Below are 23,116 nucleotides of genomic sequence, written 5' to 3'. Positions count from 1 at the left end.
AAAATTGTTTATATGAAAGTAAAAGATCTTACGAACTTGAATCATTTCTTTAAAGCACTGGTATGGGAATTCTCTGGCGGTCCACTGGTTGGGACTCAGCACTTGGGCCCCGGTGCATTTCCTGGTCAGGTTCAATCCCTGATGGGGGAACTGAGATCCTGCAAGCCATGTGGCATAGACAAAAGCAAAAACACAACTTGGGTATGTGGGGCAAAAACCTGAAAAATCTCCCCACATGTGTCGCAAACACTTTCCTCAGGGTACCTTCTGATGTTAAAGGTATATTTTGGGGGGACAGGCTAAATTTTTCTTGATGTTTGCCTAGTTGCTTTCATTAATGCTGTGATTTCTGGCAGAAATTCCTGATTGCCCTAAATATTCTATCTCCCTCCTCAGTAATAGGAATCTCCATATCTAGATGCCACCCAGAAAAAAATTTCCCAGCCTACCTTTCACTTACAGATGGTCATGTGATATTAGCAGCAGTGATCTGGCTAGAATATAGGCACAATGGCTGGTGCTCCAGCAGCCATTTTTGCCTATGAAGAAGCTACACATGAGCAAAACGGTAGGAGATTGAGTACCTGACCCTGGGTCTGGTACTACATGAGAAGTAAGCACCAGTCCTTTGTAGCCTGTGATCTGGAGCTCCTGTCCCTCCCCCTTTTTTATTTTAATATAAATATATGTATTTATGTTTTGGCTGTGTTGGGTCTTTGTTGCTGCTCTAGTTGCAGCAAGTAGGGGCTACTCTTCGTTGTGGTGCACAGGCTTCTCACTGCGGTGGCTTTTCTTGTTGCAGAGCACAGGCTCTAGGCACACAGGCTTAAGTAGTTGTGGCACACGGGTTTAGATAATCCGTGGCATGTGGGATCTTCCTGGACCAGGGATCAAACCCGTGTCCCCTGCACTGGCAGGCGGATTCTTAACCACTGCGCCACCAGGGAAGTCCCACTACTGTGACTCCTGTTGCCTGTTCCGGGGGCAAGTCACAGCCCACTCTGAGCCTTAGGTTTTTCCTGTGTAAAGTGGGAACGGTGATCCCTTTGGCCTGCAGATGAGGGCTTCAGATGAGCTAGAGGTCTAGAGGCCAGGAGGGTCAGGTGAGAGAATGCACCACCAGGAAGGTGGAAAGCCAGGGCCATACAAAGACCCCCCCCCCCCCCCCGCCATGCACCCCCATCCCCACCTTAAAGTTCCACGAAGACTTCATCCACCTTACAGCCTGGGAACCAGTTGAGAGGGCTCTGCCCCATCCAGTTGAGGGATAGGGTCAATCTCATTGAGGAGGCCTTGAACCAAGGGATGAGTGAGCCCCCAGCTTACTCACACATGTATTCATCCACCCACCCTGCCATCTGTTCATCCACTCATAACTTTGTCCATAGACTTCCCCTACCATGTAGTCACCCACCTGGCAATTCCCCCACAATCCCTGCTTACAGCAGCCATTCAAAGCTGGCTGGAGGTGAGGGCTACTGAACTGAACCCTCGGTCCCCAGTGGGAGTTGAGACATTAGGACCAACCTGCGCAAAGGCCCGGAGCTAGGAGGAAATGGGCCTGTCCGTGTGGGGTCTACGAGGCGAGACTGGCCACTTGGATCACTGACTCCCCTCTGTGGTTAGCTGAGGCCCAGGAACAGGTCCTTCCCGGGCCTCAGCCAGCCCAAGGATGGGCCGGAACCTACAACCTGCAAGACCCGGGGACCCCTCCCACCTCAGGTGCTGAGGCACTCCCAGGTCCCACCCCTGGGCTTGCTGGGGTGCCAGGTGTCACAGACTGGGCAGGGCTGGAAGCCCTGGAGGAGAGCTGCACCTTCCCTGACCCACCCTGCTCCTCTGTCCTGAGTCAGGACCAAGGGCAGATGCCAAGGCAAGACAAGCGGGGGCCCCAGGAGACCCATAGTAGAGCCTGAAACCCAGACACTGAGAATCATAGGAACAGAATCCTCAGGACTTGGGACTCCCCTGGTGGCGCAGTGGTTAAGGATCTGCCTGCCAATTCAGGGGACACGGGTTCGATCCCTGGTTTGGGAGGGTCCCACATGCCACAGAGCAACTAAGCCCGTGTGCCACGACTACTGAATCTGCACTCTAGAGCCCGTGAGCCACAACTACTGAAGCCCAAGAGCCTAGAGCCCATGCTTTGCAACAAGAGAAGCCACCGCAATGAGAGGCCCACGCATGGAAACGAAGAATAGCTCCCGCTCTCCACAGCTAGAGAAAGCCCGCGAGCAGCAACAAAGACCCAACACAGTCCAAAATAAAATAAATTTAAAAAAAGACTCCCCAGGACTTGGAATCAGGGAATCTCACAGAAAATGACAGCCACCTGTGGTAATGACGGTTTGCTTTTACAGACTGCAGGGTTAGATGTTCAAGGACAGATACCCAGCAGGTCATGAGCTGCTCTAGCTGGAGCTAGAGCAGCTCACCACCTCTCATCTCCAACTCCTGCCATGTCTCCAGGGAGATGAGGGAACACTGGGGATGCCCAGACAGCAGGCAGGAGTGGGGGCAGCAGACACCCACCCGGCACCCTGACATTTCTGCCCCATTTTGTTTAGACTGAAGCTGTGGGGCCTTCAGGGATTGCCCTGCTCCTCTCTCCCCGTGGATAGGGGCTTCTGGGGTCCTGCCTCCCTCCTGCATTCCATGACTGGAAACACACAGTCAGGGAAGGCGTGACTGCTTCCCCTCCCTGCTCCCTGCCCTCCTCCATGCTTTCTTCTCCACCACCCACCCTGCAGGGCTTCCAACTCTGGGCCTCCCATGAAGGAAGTGCAAAACATGTTTTTTTTTTTTTTTTTTTTGGCCACACTTCGAGGCAAGTGGGATCTTAGTTCCCTGACTCACGTAGAACATGTTCTGAATTCACCCATTTCTCCCCACCCCTCAACCCCTGCCTTGGACACGGTGGGCTTTCCAGCACCTAGAAATCTCATTAGGTCTCTCATTTGCTCCAGACTCTCCAATTGCCCGCCTCTCCTGGAGCCCTCAGAATAAAATCCAGACCCCTCGCCAAAGCTCAAGGTCCACTGTGACCTTCCCTGTCCTGCTCCTTCCCACCTCCGGGCCCTCCCCCCAGCTCTCTCCAAACACGGCTCATTCTCTGCCTGCAGGGCCTCCACATTCAGTGCCCCCCTACCCCACCCCACCCCCATAGGCCATCTCCATCTCTGACCTTGCTTCACTCTTGTCATCCATTAGCTTCTGAAATGGGTTCTCATCTGCTGGTGTGGTCAGAGCCATGAGGCGGTGAGCGGGGCTGGTCCACCTGGATCCTATTGCGTCCCCAGTGCCTGGCACAGAGCCCTGCACACAGTAGGCACTTAATGAACACGACTCAGCCCAGGTGTCAGTCTGCACCCCAGACCCTCCCTTCTACCAGGATAGGAGAAGAGGGGAGCTGGCAGGGGAGATCCCCGTTCCTAGAACCTCCCTGGGGAGATCGGTCAGATTTTGCCTGAGCTTGCATCAGTTTGCATATATTTGCATTCACTTCCTAGGCTTTCCGGGAATCCTGGACTTCCCTTTTCCCACCAGGTTTTCCAAGAGGATGCAGCAGGGGAGTAGAAGGAAGAGGTATTCGGTGTCCTGCCCACCCTCCTGGCATAGGTGAAGGGTGCACAGCAGCAGGCAACAGTGCCCCAGCGGAGCCACGATACTGCAGCCCCAAGGAAAGAGCAGGCTGCCTCTGCATCCTTGAGCGGAGAGACAGAAAACGAAATGTGAGGTTGGCCGTGGGACGCTGAACCCAGCTTCGGTGACTTGTGCAGGCCAGAGGCGGCCACCAGGGGGCGGCAGAAGCTGGGGTGGGTTCCAGGGCGCTAGCATGCAACCCGGCAAATTCTTAGATACGTCTCTCTTAAGAAGGAGGCAACCCAGCTTTTGGAGGTCCAGCTAGGACTCGAATCCAGAGGTGAGAGCCTCCAGATGACAGTGTCTGGATTTCTTGATGGCATGACCCCAGACAAGGGACTTCCCCTTCCCCTGCACCTCTGGTCTCCTCATTTGTGCGATAGGACATGCCAGACACTACTTCCCAGGTAGTCATGTCTCTCCATTTATTCAGGTTCATGGCTACAGACAGCCCCTCCCCCATGACCTCCTTTATGCATTAATGTCTGGCACCAGGTAGACGCTCAACGCATGTTTGGTGAAGGAACCAACGAATGGATGAAAAAATGAATGAGGTACTTCTCTGTGCCAGGCTTGTGTCATGTAGGTTCAGTTTCTTCCTCTGAGGCAAGGGCTATTTTATCCCACTTACAAATGGGGAAACTGAGGCCCAGAGAGAAGCAAAGACTTCCTCAAATATGTATGAATTCAGGACTTGAAGAAACCCACTGCTTCCCACTCAGCTTAGCCTGAGGGTGGGGTTTTGCCATATCCTCTTGCTAGGCTCTAGAGAAAGGAAGCGGGTCGAGGTGCCAGTTGGGGGAGGGGTTCAAGCAGAGCAAATTTTCCTTATGGGACCCTGCAGCCTTGAAAGTAAACCCCAGTCCTGTGGGTGAGTGAGCTCCCCGTAGCTCAAGGTGCGAAAGTACAGTGGGGATTTGAATGCTGAACCCACTGCTTCCCGGCTCTGTGGCCTCAGGTGAGTGACATGCCACCTCAAGAACCTCAGTTTCCCCACATGTCAAAGGCAGACATTAACAGCTTATGGTCAGCATAAAGTGACATACGAAGCAAGGGGGGCATCTGGGCGCCTCCCCCCACCCCCTCCAGCAGCCACCTACGCATCCTGTCCCGGCCTATATGACCGATTCCAGGGAGGAAAGGGTGCGGGTCCTGCCCGCCCCAAGGTCGGGGGAGGGGGGGGCGGAGTTTCTCTGACCCGGGAGCGCAATAAATCCGCAGCCCGCCGCCGCTGGGAGCTGGTCCTTTAAGCCCCACCGAGACCTCCTGCAGTCAGCGCTGAGCACAGCTCTCAGGGAGAGGGACAGACGTCTGGGCGGTGCACTTACAGCTGCACCGGGCAGTCGGAGCCAGTGGGAGGCCAGGTGGACGGACAGACGGACGGTGGAGACAGACGCGATAACGAAGAGGAGGGACAGGGAGGCAGACAACCTCAGCAAGGAGCCACAGAGTCCTTGCTCAGGGAGCCCCGGCCGTCGTAGGGACCAAAGGCGACAGGGGTGCCGTGCAGCTGCTCAGGCCGAGCATCCTCCCACCTCCGAGTAGTCCTGCCTCCTCGGCCGCTGCCAACTTCCCTCACCCGAGCCACGCGGGGTGTCTGGAAAGGCCGAGGACACGCCTGGTCCCCGCAGCCGCACCTGATGGCCGTCGTCGAGGCAGGGGCGCGGGCCACGTTCGGAGTCTGGGACTACGGGGTCTTCGCCCTCATGCTGCTGGTGTCCACCGGCATCGGGCTCTGGGTCGGGCTCGCCGGGGGCGGCCAGCGCAGCGCAGAGGACTTCTTCACCGGGGGCCGGCGCCTGACGGCCCTGCCGGTGGGCCTGTCGTTGGCCGCCAGCTTCATGTCGGCAGTACAGGTGCTGGGGGTGCCAGCCGAGGCCTACCGCTACGGCCTCAAGTTCCTCTGGATGTGCCTGGGGCAGCTGCTCAACTCTCTGCTCACTGCCCTGCTCTTCCTGCCGGTCTTCTACCGCCTGGGCCTCACCAGCACCTACCAGGTACCGGGCAGAGGCCCGGCGGTGTCAGGACCTGCCTGGCCGGGGACGCAGGGTCGCGGCGGGGTTGGGGATGGAGGGGAGAGGGAGCGGGGCTGAGGCTCTGAATTGCTGTGCAGGGTGCCGCAGGCGGGCTCCTTGGTGCTTTAATGCGCCCCCCCCCCCGCCCCGGGCGGACAGGTGGGGAGGGTTCTGGGAAGAAGCCCCAGGCGGTGGGGCCAGGGGCAGGAAGGAGGAAGAGGAGCCGGCAACCTGGTTCTTTTTGGTGGAAACGGGGCGGGGCCAGGCTCGGCCAGGGGCGACCTCACGTGTGGACAGGTACACACCTGCCCGCCACACGCCTGGGCTTGCGTACCCTCGAGTGCTCCCCGGGCTCCGAATTCGAAATCTGACTTCCCGGCTTCCTCCTGCCTTCGGCAAGGGGTTGCCCCTCTCCTGGAGTTTCCCGAACGTCAAACTGGGCTAATTACGCGACCTCCCTCCGGGGCAGTGGGCAAAGTGATTACAATCTCGACCGGTAGGCAGCCAATTAGAGGCACTGTTTGTTGCGAAAAGTTGACTCAGAGCCGCGGCAGCCCCTGGGAACGATCGGACAAGAGTCGGGGTGGGTGCGGCCGATGTGTACACACTCGATCGCTCAGTCCTCCTGGGCACACGGCATGTGCACAGGCGCGGGGATGGCGCGTTGCACAAATGTGTGCGGGTAGGTCGGAGTGTGTGCGCCTAGCCGGGGTCCCCGTGGGCAAAAGTGCGGAGAGCGCATTTGGCCTCCCGAGGGAGGGCAGAAGCTAAGAGGGCGGGTGAAGGACCCCAGACGCCTCGGGCCCCTGGGTAGAGCCTGTCCAGGTGACCATGAGCCCTCGGCTCCTCCTTGCAGTACCTGGAGCTGCGCTTCAGCCGCGCTGTGCGGCTCTGCGGGACTCTGCAGTACCTGGTGGCTACAGTGAGTGGCCTCAGCCCCGCCCTCGCCCCCAGGGTCCAGCTCGGGTCAGATCTTGGTCGGTCGCGCCCACAGCCCTCTCCCAGCCCACGCGTCCCTGCCCTGTGGGTCCCGCCCCAACCCTGCAAAGCCTTGCCCAGGCCCCGCCCACAATCCTTCTGGCCCCGCCCCCGGAGGCTCCATCTAAAAGTTTGGCGGGCGGGTTTCTCCCATACGCCCTACCCGACCCTGCCCAGAACCTACACGGCCCCGCGCATTTGCCCTCAGCCACTTACCCCAACCACCCTCCTCCCCATCTCCTAGAGCCTTCTTCAACCAGGTGTCCCCCACACCCCCCCCGGGCCCCTACTCACCTGCCCCTGCCCTCTACCTGCAGATGCTATACACCGGCATCGTGATCTACGCCCCCGCGCTCATCCTGAACCAAGGTTTGACTCGGGGAATGACGGGAAGGGGACAAAGACTTAGAGACGACCCGGGGAGGGGAGGGGCAGTCCTAGGAGAGACTTGGGAGGGAAGAATCCTCCTGCCAAGAGGAGCGAGAGGGGCCCAAGACAGTGAAGGCCAAGTTTACACCCTGCACAGCCGCCTAATGGGAGGGTCTCGTTACAGTGACAGGGCTGGACATCTGGGCATCGCTCCTGTCTACCGGAATCATCTGCACCTTGTACACTACTGTGGTGAATGTCCCCCACCCCCACCCCACGTCAGGCTCCATGCCCACTGAATGAGAGAGACCCTGGGCTGGCCCCTCCACCCCTTCCCTTCCCTTCCTCCCGAGGAAGCCTGTGTCCCAGCTGGGCCTGGTCATCTTTACTATGAAAGGTGATTTGAAAGGCTTACTGCTGAATGTCTAGGGATAACTAGCTTCAGGCATGGCTGGATCCAGGGGCTACAACAGTCACTGGGTCCCTCTCCCATCTCTAGGGACCTCATTAGCTCCAGGCGTCCACCCCTTTTGGCTTCCTTCCAGCAGGAACTGAGTTCCAATTTGAGGATGGGCTGAGTGAAGTCCCAGGAGGGCTCTGATTGGCTGGCTCTGGTAGTCTGTGAAGGAGAAGCCAGTCATAGAATTTTGGGGAGCTAGGATGTTCTGATCAGCTATTTCTGGAGCTGGGAGCAGGGTTAGCTTCACCCAAATGACCTGGGAGAGGGAAAGGGGCTTCTCCAAAGGAAAATCCAGAGACTGCCAAGGGAAGGCAAAGACATGAAGGCTGGAAGGGTAAAAACAACAGCTAATAATAGCAGCAGTAGTATAATGATAATAATAGTAGCAGCTATCACTCATTGAACACTTCCATGTGCCAGATCTTGTATTAACTAATTTAGTCCTTGCAATGATACCCCGAGGAAGGTACAATTATTAACCCCATTTTACAGGTGAGGAAACTGAGGCAGACAAGGGCATTGGTCCCAGCCACTGCTGGAGGCCAGGCCAGGTTGGCCCCAGCTAGGTCCCCCACCTGACTTCTTCTCCCTCCTACCTCTGCCCTGTCCTGTAGGCCCAAGACAGGTCCCTGTCTGACACCCTATCTCCCCCTCTGTCACATCTTGCAGGGCGGCATGAAGGCTGTCATCTGGACCGACGTGTTTCAGGTCTTAGTGATGCTGACTGGCTTCTGGGTGATCTTGGCTCGTGGAACTGTGCTCGTGGGTGGACCTAGGCAAGTATTCGAGCTTGCCAAGAACCACTCCAGGATCAACCTGATGGAGTAAGTGAAAACGTAGATACTGCAAAATGATGGAGCTGGCATCTCTCTGCCCTGAGAGAAGCCAGCTAATGCCTCCTGCTCCAGGAAGTCCTCCCTGCTCCCCTCCCCAGACTCCCCACAGACAGAATCGTGGCTCCCCCTCTCTGTACTCCCATAGCCCCCATCCCTCCACCTGGCACAGACTTCTGCACCATCCCACCCCCTAGCCCAGACTGGGAACTGAAGGCTCTCTGAGGTCCCAGCTGAGCACAGAAAAAAATGCTTTTTGAATGCATATATGGATGACTCAATAAACAAATGAACTTTTAATTTGGCAAACTCCTTTTCACACTTCAAAACCTACCCCGAATGTCCCTTTAAGGTCCATAAGGTCCAGAATGCCAATCTGGGGCACCTTGGGAGGGTGAAGTCAGAGTGGCATCCCCACATGTCTGACTTGCCCTGTCCTCATCCAGCTTTGACCTGGACCCAAGGAGCCGCTACACATTCTGGACTTTCGTTGTGGGCGGTACCTTGGTGTGGCTCTCGATGTATGGTGTGAACCAAGCACAGGTGCAGCGCTATGTAGCCTGTCGCACAGAAAAGCAGGCCAAGCTGTGAGTATTTGGGAAGGGCAGGGTGGGCACCTCTGGGATATGCTGCCCCTCTCCCCACCCTGAAATCACCTCTCCCCCTAGAGCCGTCCTCATCAACCAGCTGGGCCTGTTCCTGATCGTGTCCAGTGCTGCTGCCTGTGGTATCGTCATGTTCACAGTCTACCTTGACTGTGACCCTCTCCTGGCTGGGCGTATCTCTGCCCCAGACCAGGTGAGTCTGGTTCAGGCTCCTAGGCCAACTCCTATCTACCCACCCTCACTGTGAACCTCTGAATGAGTCTCTAGGGGAGAGGGTGGAAAAGCATTCCTAGCAGAGAGACAGCCTGTGTAAAGGTCCAGAGGCAGGAAAGAGCTCAGCTCAGAGGAGGATCTGGGAGGTGATGGGAAGCTGTGGGTGGGAGTAGGGGAGGGGTATTTTAGACTCCCTGAGGGATATCAAGGAGGTGATGTGACCATGGTCCAGCATGAAATGATGACATTAACAATAATAACCAGCTCTCATGTCCCAAGTACCTACTCTATGCCTCAAGCTGGTCCCTTCACGAGCAGTTAGTTTCCCATCAAATCTTTCAACATGTGATAAGGCCAAGGATGCCATGGTCCTTGATTTACAGATGAGGAAACTGAGGCGGGAGGTTAGAGGTAAAGCAATTGCCTGAGGTCTGCAGGCAAGTCAGGGGTAGCACCAGGGCCAGGATCCAGACCTGCACACCATGGCGGGAGCTCTGACCATAGGGTTCAGTGTTAGCAGAGGCTGCAAGACCTCCCATCAGACCCTCCTCTGGGGTCAGATCCTGGACTATCTGACTGTGTAACCTCAAACAAGGAGTGCACCTCTTTGGCCTCCCTGGCTTCATCAGTAAAGTGGGGATGACACAGGATCTGGCCTCACTCAGATCCCAGGGCTCTTTGCGTGGGATCACAAAGTCAATCAACAAACACACACAAAGTGTGCACTGTGAGCCTGGTCTGTCCTGGGTGCTGGGGAGGTGCTGTGTGAGGACAGACAGAAGCCCCTGCCCTTGGGGTGCTGCTGTCCTGGAGGTTGACCCCCAACTCCCCCCAGTACATGCCCCTGCTGGTGCTGGACATCTTTGAGGACCTGCCTGGAGTCCCTGGGCTCTTTCTGGCTTGTGCCTACAGCGGCACCCTCAGGTGAGTGACCCGTCTTGCTCACTTGGCGACGTCTGAGTCCATGGGTCCTCCTTCTCCATACCAGCCACGCCCCTGTGGGATGGGATGTTCTGGGCATGTCCTTCATTTACTGCTCAGTCCCCAGCAGGTGGGCTCTGGCCAAGGGCACACCCTGGGCATAAGGACCCAAGCTCCGGGGTCTTTACCTTCTTATCACCCAGCAGGGCCATGCCTGACTCCATTCCCCTTTCTGTTCTTCCCTCCCCAAACAAATGTTGGTTGAGCACCTATGTGGTAGATACTGCTGTTCTAAATACTGAGGCACAGCCACGGCCAAGCAGTCCCCCCCTCCTGCCCTCAGGGACGTCACAATTCTGGTGATTTCAAATCTTCCACAACTTCTGCTCACATCCCTGCTCCTGCTGTGACCAGAGTCCATGTGGCTGTTCTCTGCACCCCATTATTGTTCTGTAATGAGACCTTGTGTCATTCGTGTCCTTGGTCATGGGTGTCCTTGCTCCCATGAGGGTATCTCAGGTCTGTGGGGGTAGTGGGGAGCTGGACATCTCCTCTACTCTTTTTTTTTTTTTAGTTTATTTATTGGCTTCATTGGGTCTTCGTTGCTGCGCACGGGCTTTCCCTCGTTGCAGCAAGTGGGGGACTACTCTTCATTGCGGTGCACGGGCTTCTCATTGTGGTGGCTTCTCTTGTTGCGGAGCACAGGTTCTAGGCACATGGGCTTCAGTAGTTGTGGCACGTGGGCTCAGTACTTGTGGCTTGTGGGCTCTAGAGCACGGGCTCAGTAGTTGTGGCGCACGGGCTTAGTTGCTCCGCGGCATGCGGGATCTTCCCAGACCAGGGCTCAAACCCATGTCCCCTGCATTGGCAGCTGGATTCTTAACCACTGCGCCACCAGGGAAGCCCCTCTCCTCCCCTGCTGAGGGATTCTGCCACCCACACCTCTGCCCTTGGGCTGGGTGGGGTTCTTGGCAGGCCAGATGGTGTGGGCAGCTGGGGGCCTCCCCGAGCAGGTAGGCCCCAGAGGGGGGTGTGGCCAGCCCCTGTGGGGCTGTGGCCAATCCCTTGATGTGGCCTGAGGACACCCCTCCCCCCTCCTCCCTCCCCCCACCCCTAGCACCGCATCCACCAGCATCAATGCCATGGCTGCCGTCACTGTGGAGGACCTCATCAAACCTCGGCTGCCGAACCTGGCCCCCCGGAGACTCGTCATCATTTCCAAGGGGCTCTGTGAGTTGGGGAGACCCAGGTGGGGGGCCCAGGGCAGCCTCTCCCCACTGACAATGCCATCCCCATCCACTATAGCGCTCATCTACGGCTCGGCCTGTCTCACTGTGGCAGCTCTGTCCTCCCTGCTGGGGGGCGGCGTCCTCCAGGTGAGCCCCACTCCCCACCCCACCCTAATCTCCCCAAGACATGAGGCATCGTCCACGTTGAACTGAGGCCCAGAGAAGGTTACACACGACTGATGCCATAGGCAGGATACGTCCTGCAGCCACCTGGCCGGACGTAGGGGAGCTGGGAGGTGCAGGTGGTGGCCTGGGGGCAAGAAGGGCCTCCTCCTGGCCTGGAGGTGGAACCAAAGTTTTCAAGAGAGAGAATCAGCATCTTAGGGAGAGAGGTAAGAACAGGGAGTCCCCTTGACTTTAGGGAAACGGAGGCACAAAGGAGTCTCAAGGCCCACAGTGGAATTCCCCAAGTCTCCCTTTCCCAGTGGGGAAACTGAGGCCAGGAAAGGTAGGACAGCTCTGCCCTCGGTTCCACCGCCACCCACTCTCCCAGGGCTCCTTCACCGTCATGGGAGTCATCAGCGGCCCCCTCCTCGGAGCCTTCATCCTGGGAATGTTCCTCCCCTCCTGCAATACACCGGTGAGTGGGGGTGGGTTAGGTGAGGGGCTGGGGGTGCGAGTGGTTCAACAGCAGCCTCCACTGACACTGGGTCCCCCACCAGGGCGTTCTGTCCGGGCTGGCGGTGGGCTTGGCGCTGTCGCTGTGGGTGGCTGTGGGGGCCACTCTGTACCCACCGAGCGCGCAGTCCATGGGGGTCCTGCTGTCATCGGCTGCCGGCTGTGCTGTGCCCTCAGCCAACGCCTCTGGCCTCCTAGACTCGCTTCTCACCGCCAACACCTCCAGCAGGGCCTCCAGGTGAGCGAGCCTGTCTGAGCAGGAGGTGTGGCCAGAGAGGGTGTGGCCAGGAAGGGACCCTTCAATTGAGAAGGAGCGGGGCTTAGGAAGACACGAGGGAAGGGCATTCCCAGCAGAGAGAAAAAGAAAGTGCAAAGCCTCTGAGGGCAGGGTTCAGTTTAGTGCATTCCAGCCACGGTGAGGTTGCGGTGGATTTAATGGGAGGAGAAAGGATAGGAGATGAGGTCCAGCCAGAGGAATGGAATTCTTTTCTTCTTAAAGTGAGATATCATTAACAGACCATAAACTTTTAAAAGTGGCTTTTAGCGTAGTCACCAAGTTATACAATCATCACCACTAACTCAAGAATATTTTCATTACTTCAAAAACAAAAACAAAACAAAACAAAACAAAACAATTAAAAAAGACAAAAAACCGAAACTCTGCACCCTTTAGCAGCCACTCCCCATTTTCCACCTCCCTCTAGCCCTTAGCCACCATCAATCCACTTTCTGTCGCTATGGATTCGTTCATTTTGGACATTTCGTATAAATGGAATGGTATAACATATGGCCTGTTGTGTCTGGCTTCCTTCACTCGGCATGGCGTTTTTAAGGTTCATCCACACTGCAGCGCCTATCAGTGCTTCATTCCTTTTATGGCTGAGTAATATTTCACTGTATGGATGGACCAATTTTATTTCTCCTTCATCAGTTGATGGACATTTGATGACTGTGAATAGTGTTGCTGTGAACATTTGTGTACAGGTGTTGGTGTGGGCATGTGTTTCGTTTCTCTTGGTATACACCTAGGAGTGGAATTGCTGGATCATATGGTAATTCTGTGCTTAACTTTTTGAGGAACCACCAGACTGTCTTCCACAGCGACAGCATCATTTTACATTCCCACCAGTGATGAACGAGTGTTCCAGTTTCTCCACATCCTCCACAATACTTATTATTTTCCCCTCTTAAATATTCTAGCCATCCTACTAGGTACGAAGTAATATCTCATTGCAGTTCTCATTTGTGTTTCCCTAATGACTAATGACGTTGACCATCTTTTCATGTGCTTACTGGCCATATTTATATCTTCTTTGGAGACACGTCTACTCAAATCCTTGGCTCGTTTTTTTAAAACTTTTTATTGGAATATAATTGCTTTACACTGTTGTGCCAGTTTTTGAGGTACACCAACGTGAATGAGCTGTATTTATACATATATCCCCATATTCCCTCCCTCCCACGACTCCCTCCTACCCTTGGCTTGTTTTTTAATTGGGCCATTTGTCTTTTCCTTATTGAGTTGTAATTTATAGATTCTTTATATCTTTACAATTCTGGATATTAGATCCTTATCAGATTTATGATTTGCAAATATTTTCTGTCATTCTATGGGTTGTCTCTTTGTTCTGTTGATAGTATCCTTTGACACGCAAACGTTTTCCATTTTGATGAAGTCCAATTTATCAATGTTTTCTTTGTTTTGTTTTGTTTTGTTTTGTTTGGCTGTGCCACGCAGCTTGTGGGATCTTAGTTCCGCAAACAGGGATTGAACCCATGCCCTCAGTCAGCAGTGAAAACATGGAGTCCTATCCACTGGACCGCCAGGGAATTCCTTCTGTGTTTTCTTTGGTTCCTTGTGCTTTTGGTGTCACATCTAAGAAACTGTTGCCAAATCCAAGATCATAAAGGTTCATACCTGTCTTCTTCTCAGGGCTTGATTTGATTTGATTCTGAGGGCAATAGGGATCCATGGAGGGTGAAGAGCAGTAGCAGGAGGTGATCTGAGTTACCTTTTAGTGATGCCTCCTCTGCTTGTGTGTAGAGAATGCCTGAGGGTGTTGGTGGGATAGCAGGGGGAAGGAGGATTGGCACACGTCCAGATGAGCAGTAATGGAGGGCGAGGCTGGGCCGTGGGAGTGGAGACAGGAGGGGACAAATGGATTGGAAGTGGATTTGGGACTCACGCTCATCTCTCCCTCCCCCAGCCTCGAAATGGACCCTGATCAATCCACCTTAGTTGATAGCTTCTACGCCATTTCCTATCTCTATTACGGTGCCTTGGGCACACTGAGCACCGTGCTATGCGGAGCCCTCGTCAGCTGCCTGACGGGTAAGGAGGGCGTGTGGCATCCTTAGAGGTCACCCTGTCCGTCCCTCCGCCTCTAGGACCCACCAGACAGGGAGGGGAGGAAGCATCCTTCTGTCAGCCAAGCGCCATTGTGTGCTAGCCGCATCCACACCCTTTATGCTGCATCGCCTTCAGGACAACCCTCCACCTTGCGGGACTTGTCCTATTTTGCAAGGGCAGAAACTGAGGCATCCCCTATCCACCTCTCTATTCCCTTTCCGCCCCCAAAGACAAAATCTTTGCTAGAGGATGTGGGGTGGGGCCACGAGACGCTGTCCCTGGTGCTGAAATCTCGTCTCCTCAAGGCCTTGGTGACTCCACGCTCCTCTTGGAATTCTGAATCCCATAGAGAAGTGGAAAGAAATCAAAAGAAATCAGTAGTGATAACAGTACCTGTTCTCACTTCCTGAGTCTCAGACTTTACATTCACCAGGCCTTTACTGAGTCCTTCTCTGTGTCGGGCAATTTTCTAGACTTTGGGGACATAGCAGTGAATTGAACCACGTGCTGGGCCCTCCTGGCCATCCACTGTTGTTCTATTACAACCCCTCACTGTGTAGATGAGAAAGATGAAGCCCAGAGAGGGGCAGAGACTTGCCAACGTCCCCAGTGGGTCACTATCAGATCTGGAATTGGAAACCATCAGAGCTCTCCCTTCCCTTTCCCAGGACCTGGTCTCCAGGTGCCCCTACCACCCCTCACTAAATAACTCCATTTTCTCTCTGCCCCCACAGGCCCCACCAAGCGCAGTGCCCTGGGTCCCGGTCTGCTGTGGTGGGACCTCATGGGGCAAACGGCAGCAGTGGCCCCCAAGGAAGAAGTGGCCACCCTGGATGACAGCTTGATGAAGGTCAGTCTCAGGGCTGGGCTCCTGGAGTAAAGGGAGGGGCAGTGAAGTGGCTTCAGGTGCTCTGTGTGTGGCCATAACTCAAGGACGTGACAGGGTGAGTCACCATCTTTGTCTTTCTCAACTTCTCCTTACCTCCAGTGGAAAGTCTCAGTTGGCAACTAGTGTGTCTTCAACACTATTACCCACTTTAACAAGGACTGAGCAGAATTTCGTACTATTCATTTTCATTGCATCTGCTTTTACAATTACTTCCAGTTTATGGCAAGTGAAACTCGTTTGCCTCTTGGTATCGATGTAAAGTGTCTCCTGAAAACAAAATTGCTTAATTTAAAAGTGAGTTAACTTAGAAAAAATCTCACATAAGAAACACAACACGGGGTAGACCAACCTTGGCCAAAGCCATGTGGTTGCTAGGTAAATGTCCTGAGTTTAGGAAACATTGTCCCTGGGGGGTCTGAACCAGGCCTGCTCCTGCTTTGGATTCCCTGTTTCATTCCCTTATTTATTAAGCACCTGCTGTGTAGCCAGATCTGCTCTGGCAGGAGCAGAAGAAAGCTAAACCAAGAAAGGAATAGGATCCAAGCAGGTGGTGAGTATTAGGAACAAAATAAAGCAAGGTACTGCAATGGGGGTGGCCTCTTGGAAGAGCTGACATTAATAGAGTCAGAATGAGAAGGAGACAGCCATAGGGAAATCTGAGGGAAGGACATTCTTGGTGGAGGGCACAGCAGGTGCAAAGGCCCTGAGGCCAGAGCAATGGTGAGGGCTAGGGGAGGGGGGAGGATTTGGCTTAAGTGCTTTAAAGCTCCTTCCAGCTGCTGTGGGGAAATATTTAGTGTCTTGAAGAAGAATAGGTAGAGTCAGAGAGAGGAGGTGGGCAGGCATCTATGGAAGCATTGATGGCCTGGACTGTAGGTGACATGGGCATGGGGGAGAGAAGTGGATGGAGGTTTCGGAGGGAGAAGTGACAGGAGTGGCCTGTGCACTGGACAAAGGGATATTGGGCAAAGTTGCCCAGGTTCTGTCCTCTCAGGCCTTCTGTCCCCATCTGGAGGATATCTGAGCTGACACAGCAGAAGTGGGCTTTGTGACAAGGCCTTTCTTCTCTCCTCCCCTCAGCGTGCTGAGGAATTGCCCCCTGGAGCCAAGAAGCATCCTGACTTCCTGCCCACTGACGAGGACCCTCTGCTCTTCCTGGGTCAGAAGGAGGCTGGCCCCAGGACCCCAGGCAGTGAACATGACAAAGGTCTTGACCTGCAGGAGACGAACCTCTGAGACAGTCAGAGACTGACAGCCTGGGATGGAGCCTCAGGGGGCACCAATCCCAGGCCTGAGCCAATAGTCTTGGGCTCCTATTGGCTAGGTCACATCATATGCAAATAAGCTTAGGACTGCCCTATGGGCAGAGGTGAAGCCCCACCTCCCTGCCCTATGGGAAGAGGTGAAGCCCCACCTCCTGAAGGTCATTTTATCCTGCCTCCTGCTTCCCTGTTTCCAGCCAGCCCCAAGTCTTAGATGCTGCACCCCTGCCCACTGCCCCAAAACAAGGCCAGATGTTTCTCTACCTATGAGAGAAAGATGTGGGAGTCTCCTCTGGACAACATGAGAAATCCACAGGCTCAACACTGGGGTCTGAGAAAGACCCCAGTTCTTCCCTGGAAGGTATCTGAACCTTAGCAATGATTTTGGAGGTCCTCAGGCCCAACCCCTTGCACCCAGTGAGGACTGGAAAGGGGCATTGACTTGGCTCAGGTCACAAAACAAACCAAAGTCTCATCGAGAGTTGGACACCAGCTCTCCCTCCTTCATCCCCTTCCTGTTCTCCTCCCTTTAGAGGGACAGATGTCACATGGCCTCTGATCTTGGGAGCAGGAGGGGAAGAGAGGGGAGAAATAATGTTTCAGCCTTCCTTCTGTGCCTGAACACTTTACCTATCTCATCCACTAAGGACCATGAACCCACTTTACAGAGGAAGAAACTGAAGCTCAGTGAGGTTGCCTGAGGTCACTGAGTGGGTCAGGTCAGGACAGGCCTGGGTGCTGCCTGATGCTGAGGCTTCATTGATGACATGTCGCTGGTGTACAGGGTCAGATGGGCAGGGCGAGCTCATGTACCAGAGATACATCTGACCCTTGGTTTGGAGACTTCATCCACGCATACCGAATAAATGGACTCTTTTTTTTTTTTTTCCTAATGATTTTCAATATCACCACACCAAATGTCTTTCATTCAAATACAGACGTAACATAATACAGTTAGAAAATATTATCCTAGCATTTGGTCCAGAATTCTCCTCTACGAGTTGTTTCTGCTTAGAAACCAGGTTCATAAATGGACTCTTGATGTTCTGCCCTCTCTGAAAAATCATTCTGGCCGTCACCTTAGATCTCCTCAGTCTGATCTGAGTGCAAATCTCTTATCTCTATCCTGGAGTCTGTGAAGAATAGACCTGAGTATTTAGAGCATCAGAGCAAGGGGGTCACTCCCACGCCAGGGTGCAGTACACAGCCCTCCCGGACACACAGCTTCTCTCCCCTCCTCACTCACTGCCGAAGCATCACCTCCTCACTGCTCTCTGTACACTGTCCCTGCACCAGCCCCTGGGGTTTCTGTGACTCTGAGACCTGGCTGTACCCGCCTCTGCCTACACCTGCCATGGCTCCCATGGCCTCCAGGGAAATGTCCCCTGCTTACCTGGCAGTTGGGGCCCCTGTACTAGGTTCAACAGCGTAGCCCCAAAATTCATTTCTACCTAGAAACTCAGAATGTGAGCTTCTTTGAAAATAAGGTTTTGGCAGGAGTACTTAGTCAAATTAAATTAGGTCATACTGTATTCGGCTGGGCCCTGTGTCTAATGACTGTGTCCTTAATTAGAAGGGGAGAAAAGACAAAGACACACGGAGAAAACCATGTGGACACAGAGGCAGAGATTAGAGTAATGCACCTACAAGCCAAGGGATGCCAAGGATTGCTGGAGTCACCAGAAGCTGGGAGAGAGGCACGGGAGGGATGCCATCCTAGAGCCTTCAGAGGGAGCGCAGCCCTGGCAACATCTTGATTTCAAACTTCAGGCCTCCAGTACTGCAAGAAAATTAATTTCTATTGTGTTAAGCTGTAGCAGCCTCAGGAAAAGAATACACCCCTCCTGATCTGGCCTGGCTCTCTGTGCAGGCTGTTTTATGGAGACCTTTAGATTTGGACTTAAAAGTGATCATTGCAAATTTAAATCAATGACTGAGTAAAGTGAGAAACAGACTTTCTGCTGGTTGATAGTCCTTCCTCAAAGCAGAGCCTAAGTTGGGGGTGGGGCAGGGGGCAGGGCTAAGGCTTCCCAGTGCAGTCAGAACAAGCTGGTCTGGCTGCTGTTTTAGAGATCCAGCCATGTCGTGTGCCTCAGTAGTTCATCACCTACTATTGCTGAGTAGTACTCCACTGTACAGATGGACCACAGTTTGCTCATCCATTCGCTAACATTCAAGTGATTTCCAACTTTTGGCTATTACAAATAAAGTTGCTAGGAACATTAGTGTACCAGTTTTTGTGTGAAACATACACTTTAATTTCTCTTGGGTCAATTTTTAGGAATGAAATGACTAGATCCAATGGTAGGTGTGTGTTTCTTTAAGAAATTGTCAAACAATTTTCCAAAGTGGCAGATTCATTTCACTTTGTCACAAGCAATGTATGATTTCCAACAGCTTGACATCCTTGATAGAACTTAGTATGGTCCATCCTTTTAATGTTGGCCATTTTAGTGTATGTGGTATTGATTTATATTTCTCTGATGACTGAAGATTTTGAACATCATTTCTCATGGTCACTATCCATCTATTTAGTTTTGACCAAGTGTCGTTCAAACTTTCTGCCCAGTTTTTAATTGGGCTCCTTAGTTTCTTATTGTTGCAAAGATTATTTTTATATTCTGGATACAAGTTCTTCTTTGGTTATACGCATTGCCAATATTTTCTCCCAGCTTTTGTCTTGCCTCTTTAATTGCCAAAGACTGCCTTTGAAAGATCAGAATTGTAGTTTTGATACCAAAAATTATGATTTTTTTTCTCTTTGTGGCAAAATTTATACAAAATAAAAGTCATGATTTTAACCATTTTTAAGTGTATACTTCCGTGGCATTAAATACATTCACATTGTTGTACAATCACCACCATACATCTCCAAAACTTTTTACTCATCTGAAACTGAAACTCTATACCCATAAATACTAATTCCCCATTCTGCTTTCTCCCCAGCCCCCTGGTAGCCACCATTCTATTTGTTTTTGTTTGTTTGTTTTGTTTTGTTGTTGTTGTTGTTTTTAGGCTTGCCATGCTGCTTGCGGGATCTTAGTTCCCTGGCCAGAGATCAAACCCTGGCCCCCTGCAGTGGAAGCTTGGAGTTCTAACCACTGGACAACCAGGGAATTCCCTCACCATTCTATTTTATTGTCTATGAGTTTGACTATTCTAGGGAGCTCATATGAGTAGAATCATACATTATTTGTCCTTTTGTGTCTGGCTCATTTCATTTAGCATAATGTCTTCAAAGTTCATTCATGCTGCAGCAGGTGTCAGAATTTCCTTCCATTTAAAGGCCAATTAATATACCACTGTATGTATATACCACATTTTGTTTATCCATTTATCCATCAATAGACATTTGGATAGTTTCCACATTTTGGCTATTGTGAATAACACTGCTGTGACCATTGATGTCAAAATATCTGTTCAATATTTGCTTTCAATTCTTTTGGATTTATACTCAGAAGTGGAAAGCTAGATCATATGGCAATTCTGTTTAATTTTTTAAATTCTGTTTTACATTCCTGTTTTAAATATTGTTTATTTTTTAAAATACTGTTTACATTCCCACCAAATATTAACAAACATAAAGAGAGAAATTGGCAGGAACACAATACTAGTAGGGGATTTTAATACCCCATTTACACCACTGGACAGGTTATCCAGATAGAAAATCAATAAGGAAACAGTGGTCTTAAAAGACACACTAGATCAAATGGAATGTGTATATACATATTTTATATATATAAAACATTTATATATATATATTATAAATATAAATATATATATAAAACACTCCATCCATAAGCAGCAGAATACACATTCTTTTCCACTGCACATGGAACATTCTCCAGGATAGATTATATGCTAGGCCACAAAACAAGTCCCAGTAAATTTAAGAAAAATGAAATCATTTCAAGCATCTTTTCTGACCACAACACTATAAGACTAGAAAGCAACTACAAGGAAAAAAATTGCAAAAAATCACAAACACATGGAGGCTAAACAGTATGCTACTAAACAACAAATGGAGGGACATCCCTGGTGGCATAGTGGTTAAGAATCTGTCTGTCAATGGAAGGGACACAGGTTCAATCCTTGCTCCAGGAAGATGCCACATACTACAGAGCAACTAAGCCCATGAGCCACAACTATTGAGCCCACGTGCCACAACTACTGAAGCCCCCATGCTTAGAGCCTGTGCTCCACAGCAAGAGAAGCCACCACAATGAGAAGCCCATCCACTGCAACAAAGAGTAGCCCCAGGTCTCTGCAACTAGAGAAAGCCCACACACTGCAACTAAGACCCAACACAGCCAATAAATTAATTAATTTGTTACTTAAAAAAAAAGTGGATCACTGAAGAAATCAAAGAAGAAATGTTTAAAAAGTTACAAGAAGGAAAGCAATTGTAAAGTTCAGAGCAGAAATAAATGAAATAGAGGGGGAAAAAGCAATAGAAAAGATCAATGAAATTAAGAATTGTTTCTTTGAAAATACAAGCAAAATCAATAAAGCTTTGGTCAGATTCATCAAGAATAGAAGAGAGAGGGCCCGAATCAATAAAATTAGAAATGAAAAAGGAGTTATAACTGACACCACAGAAATACAAAGATCATAAGATTACCACAAACAACTATACCTCAATAAAATGGACAACATAGAAGAAATGGGCAAATTCCTAGAAATGTACAGTATCCCAAGACTGAACCAAGAAGAAATAGAAAACATCAACAGACCAATTACCAGTAACGAAATTGAATCAGTTGTAGTAGCAGCAGCAGCAGTAGTAGTAGTAGTAGTAGTAATAAAACTCTGGGACTTCCCTGGTGGTCTAGTGGTTAAGAATCCACTTTCCAATGCAGGGGATGCAGGTTCGATCCCACATACCACAGTGCAACTAAGCCTGTGCGCTTTAGAGCCCACGCACCACAACTAGAGAGAAGCCTGTGCATCACAACAAAAGATCTTGCATGCCACAACAAATATCCTGCATGCCACAACTAAGACCCAATGCAGCCAAATAAATAAATAAATAATTTAAAATATTTTATTTATTTTTATTTTCAGCTGTGTCAGGTCTTAGTTGTGGCATGCTAGATCTTTCATTGCAGCACAGGGGCTCTTCATTGGGGCAAACAGCCTTCTCTCTAGTTGTGGCTCACAGGCTCCAGAGCACATGGGTAGGCTCATTAGTTGTGGCCAGTGGGCTTAGTTGCCCTGCTGCATGTGGAATCTTAGTTCCCCGACCAGGGATGGAACCTGCATCCGGTGCATTGGAAGGTGGATTCTTTACCATTGGACCACCAGGGAAATTCCAATAAATATTTTTTACAAAAAAAATTTTCAAAACCTCCAACAAACAAAAGCGTAGGACTAGATGCCTTCACAGGTGAATTCTACCAAACATTTAGAGAAGAGTTGACACCTATCCTTCTCAAAATATTCCCAAAAATTACAGAGAAAGGAATGCTTCCAAACTGATTCTATGAGGCCAGCAACATTCTAATGCCCAAACCAGATTTAGATATCACACAAAAAAGAAAATTAGAGTCCAATATCACCGATGAACATAGATGCAAAAATCCTCAACAAAATAATAGCAAACCAAATGCAAAGATATATTAAAAGGATCATACACCATGATCAAGGGGGATTTATCCCAGGGATGCAAGTTTGGTTCCATATCCACAAATCAATCAATGTGATACACAATATTAGCAAATTGAAGAATAAAAATCACATGATCATTTCAATAGGTGAAGGAAAAGCTTTTGACAAAATTCAACATTCGTTTATAATAAAAATCCTCCACAAAGTGAGTATAGAGGGAATATACCTCAACATAATAAAAGCCATATATGACAAGCCCACAACTAACAACATATTCAATGGTAAAAAGCTGAAAGTGTTTCATCTAAGATCAGGAACAAGACAAGGATGCCCACTCACAGGGATGTTATGAAGTCCTAGACACAGCAATCAGACAAGAAAAAGAAATTTAAAAAATCCAAGTTGGAAAGGAATTTTGTAGATGACATGATACTCTACATAGAAAATCCTAAAGATGCCACCAAAAAATTGCTGAAGCTTGTTAATGAATTCAGTAAAGTTACAGGATACAAAATTACTATACAGAAATCTGTTGCATTTCTATACACTAATAACAAGCTATCCAAAAGAGAAATTAAGAAAACAGTCCTATTTACCATCACATCAAAAAGAATGAAATAACTAGGGACAAGTATAAGGCAATAAAAGACCTATACTCAAAAAACTATAAGACACTGATGAAAGACATTGAAGATGACAAAAACAGATGGAAAGGTATACTGTGTTCATGGATTGGAAGAAATTATATTGCCAAAATGACCATGGGACTTCCCTGGTGGTGCTGTGGTTAAGAACCCACCTGCCAATGCAAGGCACACAGGTTCGATCCCTGGTCTGGGAAGATCCCACATGCTGGGGAGTAACTAAGCCCATGCACCACAACTACTGAGTCCATGCACCTCAACTACTGAAGCCTGCACACACAGAGCCCATGCTCCACAACAAGAAAAGCCACCGCACTGAGAAGCCCGTGTACTGCAATGAAGAATAGCCTCCACTCACCACAACTAGAGAAAGCTTGCATGCAGCAACGAAGACCCAACACAGCCAAAATGTAAATAAATA

At 50.9% G+C, this 23,116-nt stretch overlaps 1 protein-coding gene across 4 annotated transcripts; it reads left to right on the top strand.

Annotated features, from left to right (window-relative positions):
* The first annotated feature begins 3,560 nt into the window (after nt 1–3,560).
* SLC5A5 (solute carrier family 5 member 5) lies at nt 3,561–19,250 on the top strand. Of its 4 annotated transcripts, none has more exons than XM_057709818.1 (15): nt 3,561–5,639; nt 6,514–6,579; nt 6,953–7,004; nt 7,189–7,256; nt 8,134–8,288; nt 8,744–8,884; nt 8,966–9,095; nt 9,951–10,039; nt 11,154–11,266; nt 11,342–11,412; nt 11,819–11,905; nt 11,988–12,181; nt 14,151–14,275; nt 15,028–15,143; nt 16,263–19,250. In XM_057709818.1, exons 1-15 carry the CDS (start codon nt 5,283–5,285, stop codon nt 16,416–16,418), a joined length of 1,920 nt encoding a protein of 639 aa, XP_057565801.1. In that variant the 5' UTR covers nt 3,561–5,282; the 3' UTR covers nt 16,419–19,250. The 4 variants fall into 4 exon arrangements, with proteins under 4 accessions (XP_057565801.1, XP_057565802.1, XP_057565803.1 ...); XM_057709819.1 differs by adding an exon at nt 15,672–15,732 and having other exon boundaries at nt 11,154–11,412; nt 16,263–16,394; XM_057709820.1 differs by having other exon boundaries at nt 3,561–3,922; nt 11,154–11,412.
* Nucleotides 19,251–23,116: the final 3,866 nt, after the last annotated feature.

Source organism: Hippopotamus amphibius, chromosome 15, assembly GCF_030028045.1.
Source record: "Hippopotamus amphibius kiboko isolate mHipAmp2 chromosome 15, mHipAmp2.hap2, whole genome shotgun sequence".
Taxonomy (NCBI): Eukaryota; Metazoa; Chordata; class Mammalia; order Artiodactyla; family Hippopotamidae; genus Hippopotamus; species Hippopotamus amphibius.
The sequence above is the reverse complement of the archived record's forward strand: the minus strand, read 5'-3'. Positions and strand labels throughout refer to the sequence as shown.

Coding starts and splice junctions, on each gene's coding strand:
- SLC5A5 (XM_057709817.1), top strand. CDS start 5,283: ATGGCCGTCGTCGAGGCAGGGGCGCGGGCCACGTTCGGAGTCTGGGAC. Junction 5,640..6,513: donor GCCTCACCAGCACCTACCAG/GTACCGGGCAGA, acceptor TCCTCCTTGCAG/TACCTGGAGCTGCGCTTCAG. Junction 11,906..11,987: donor TCCCCTCCTGCAATACACCG/GTGAGTGGGGGT, acceptor GTCCCCCACCAG/GGCGTTCTGTCCGGGCTGGC.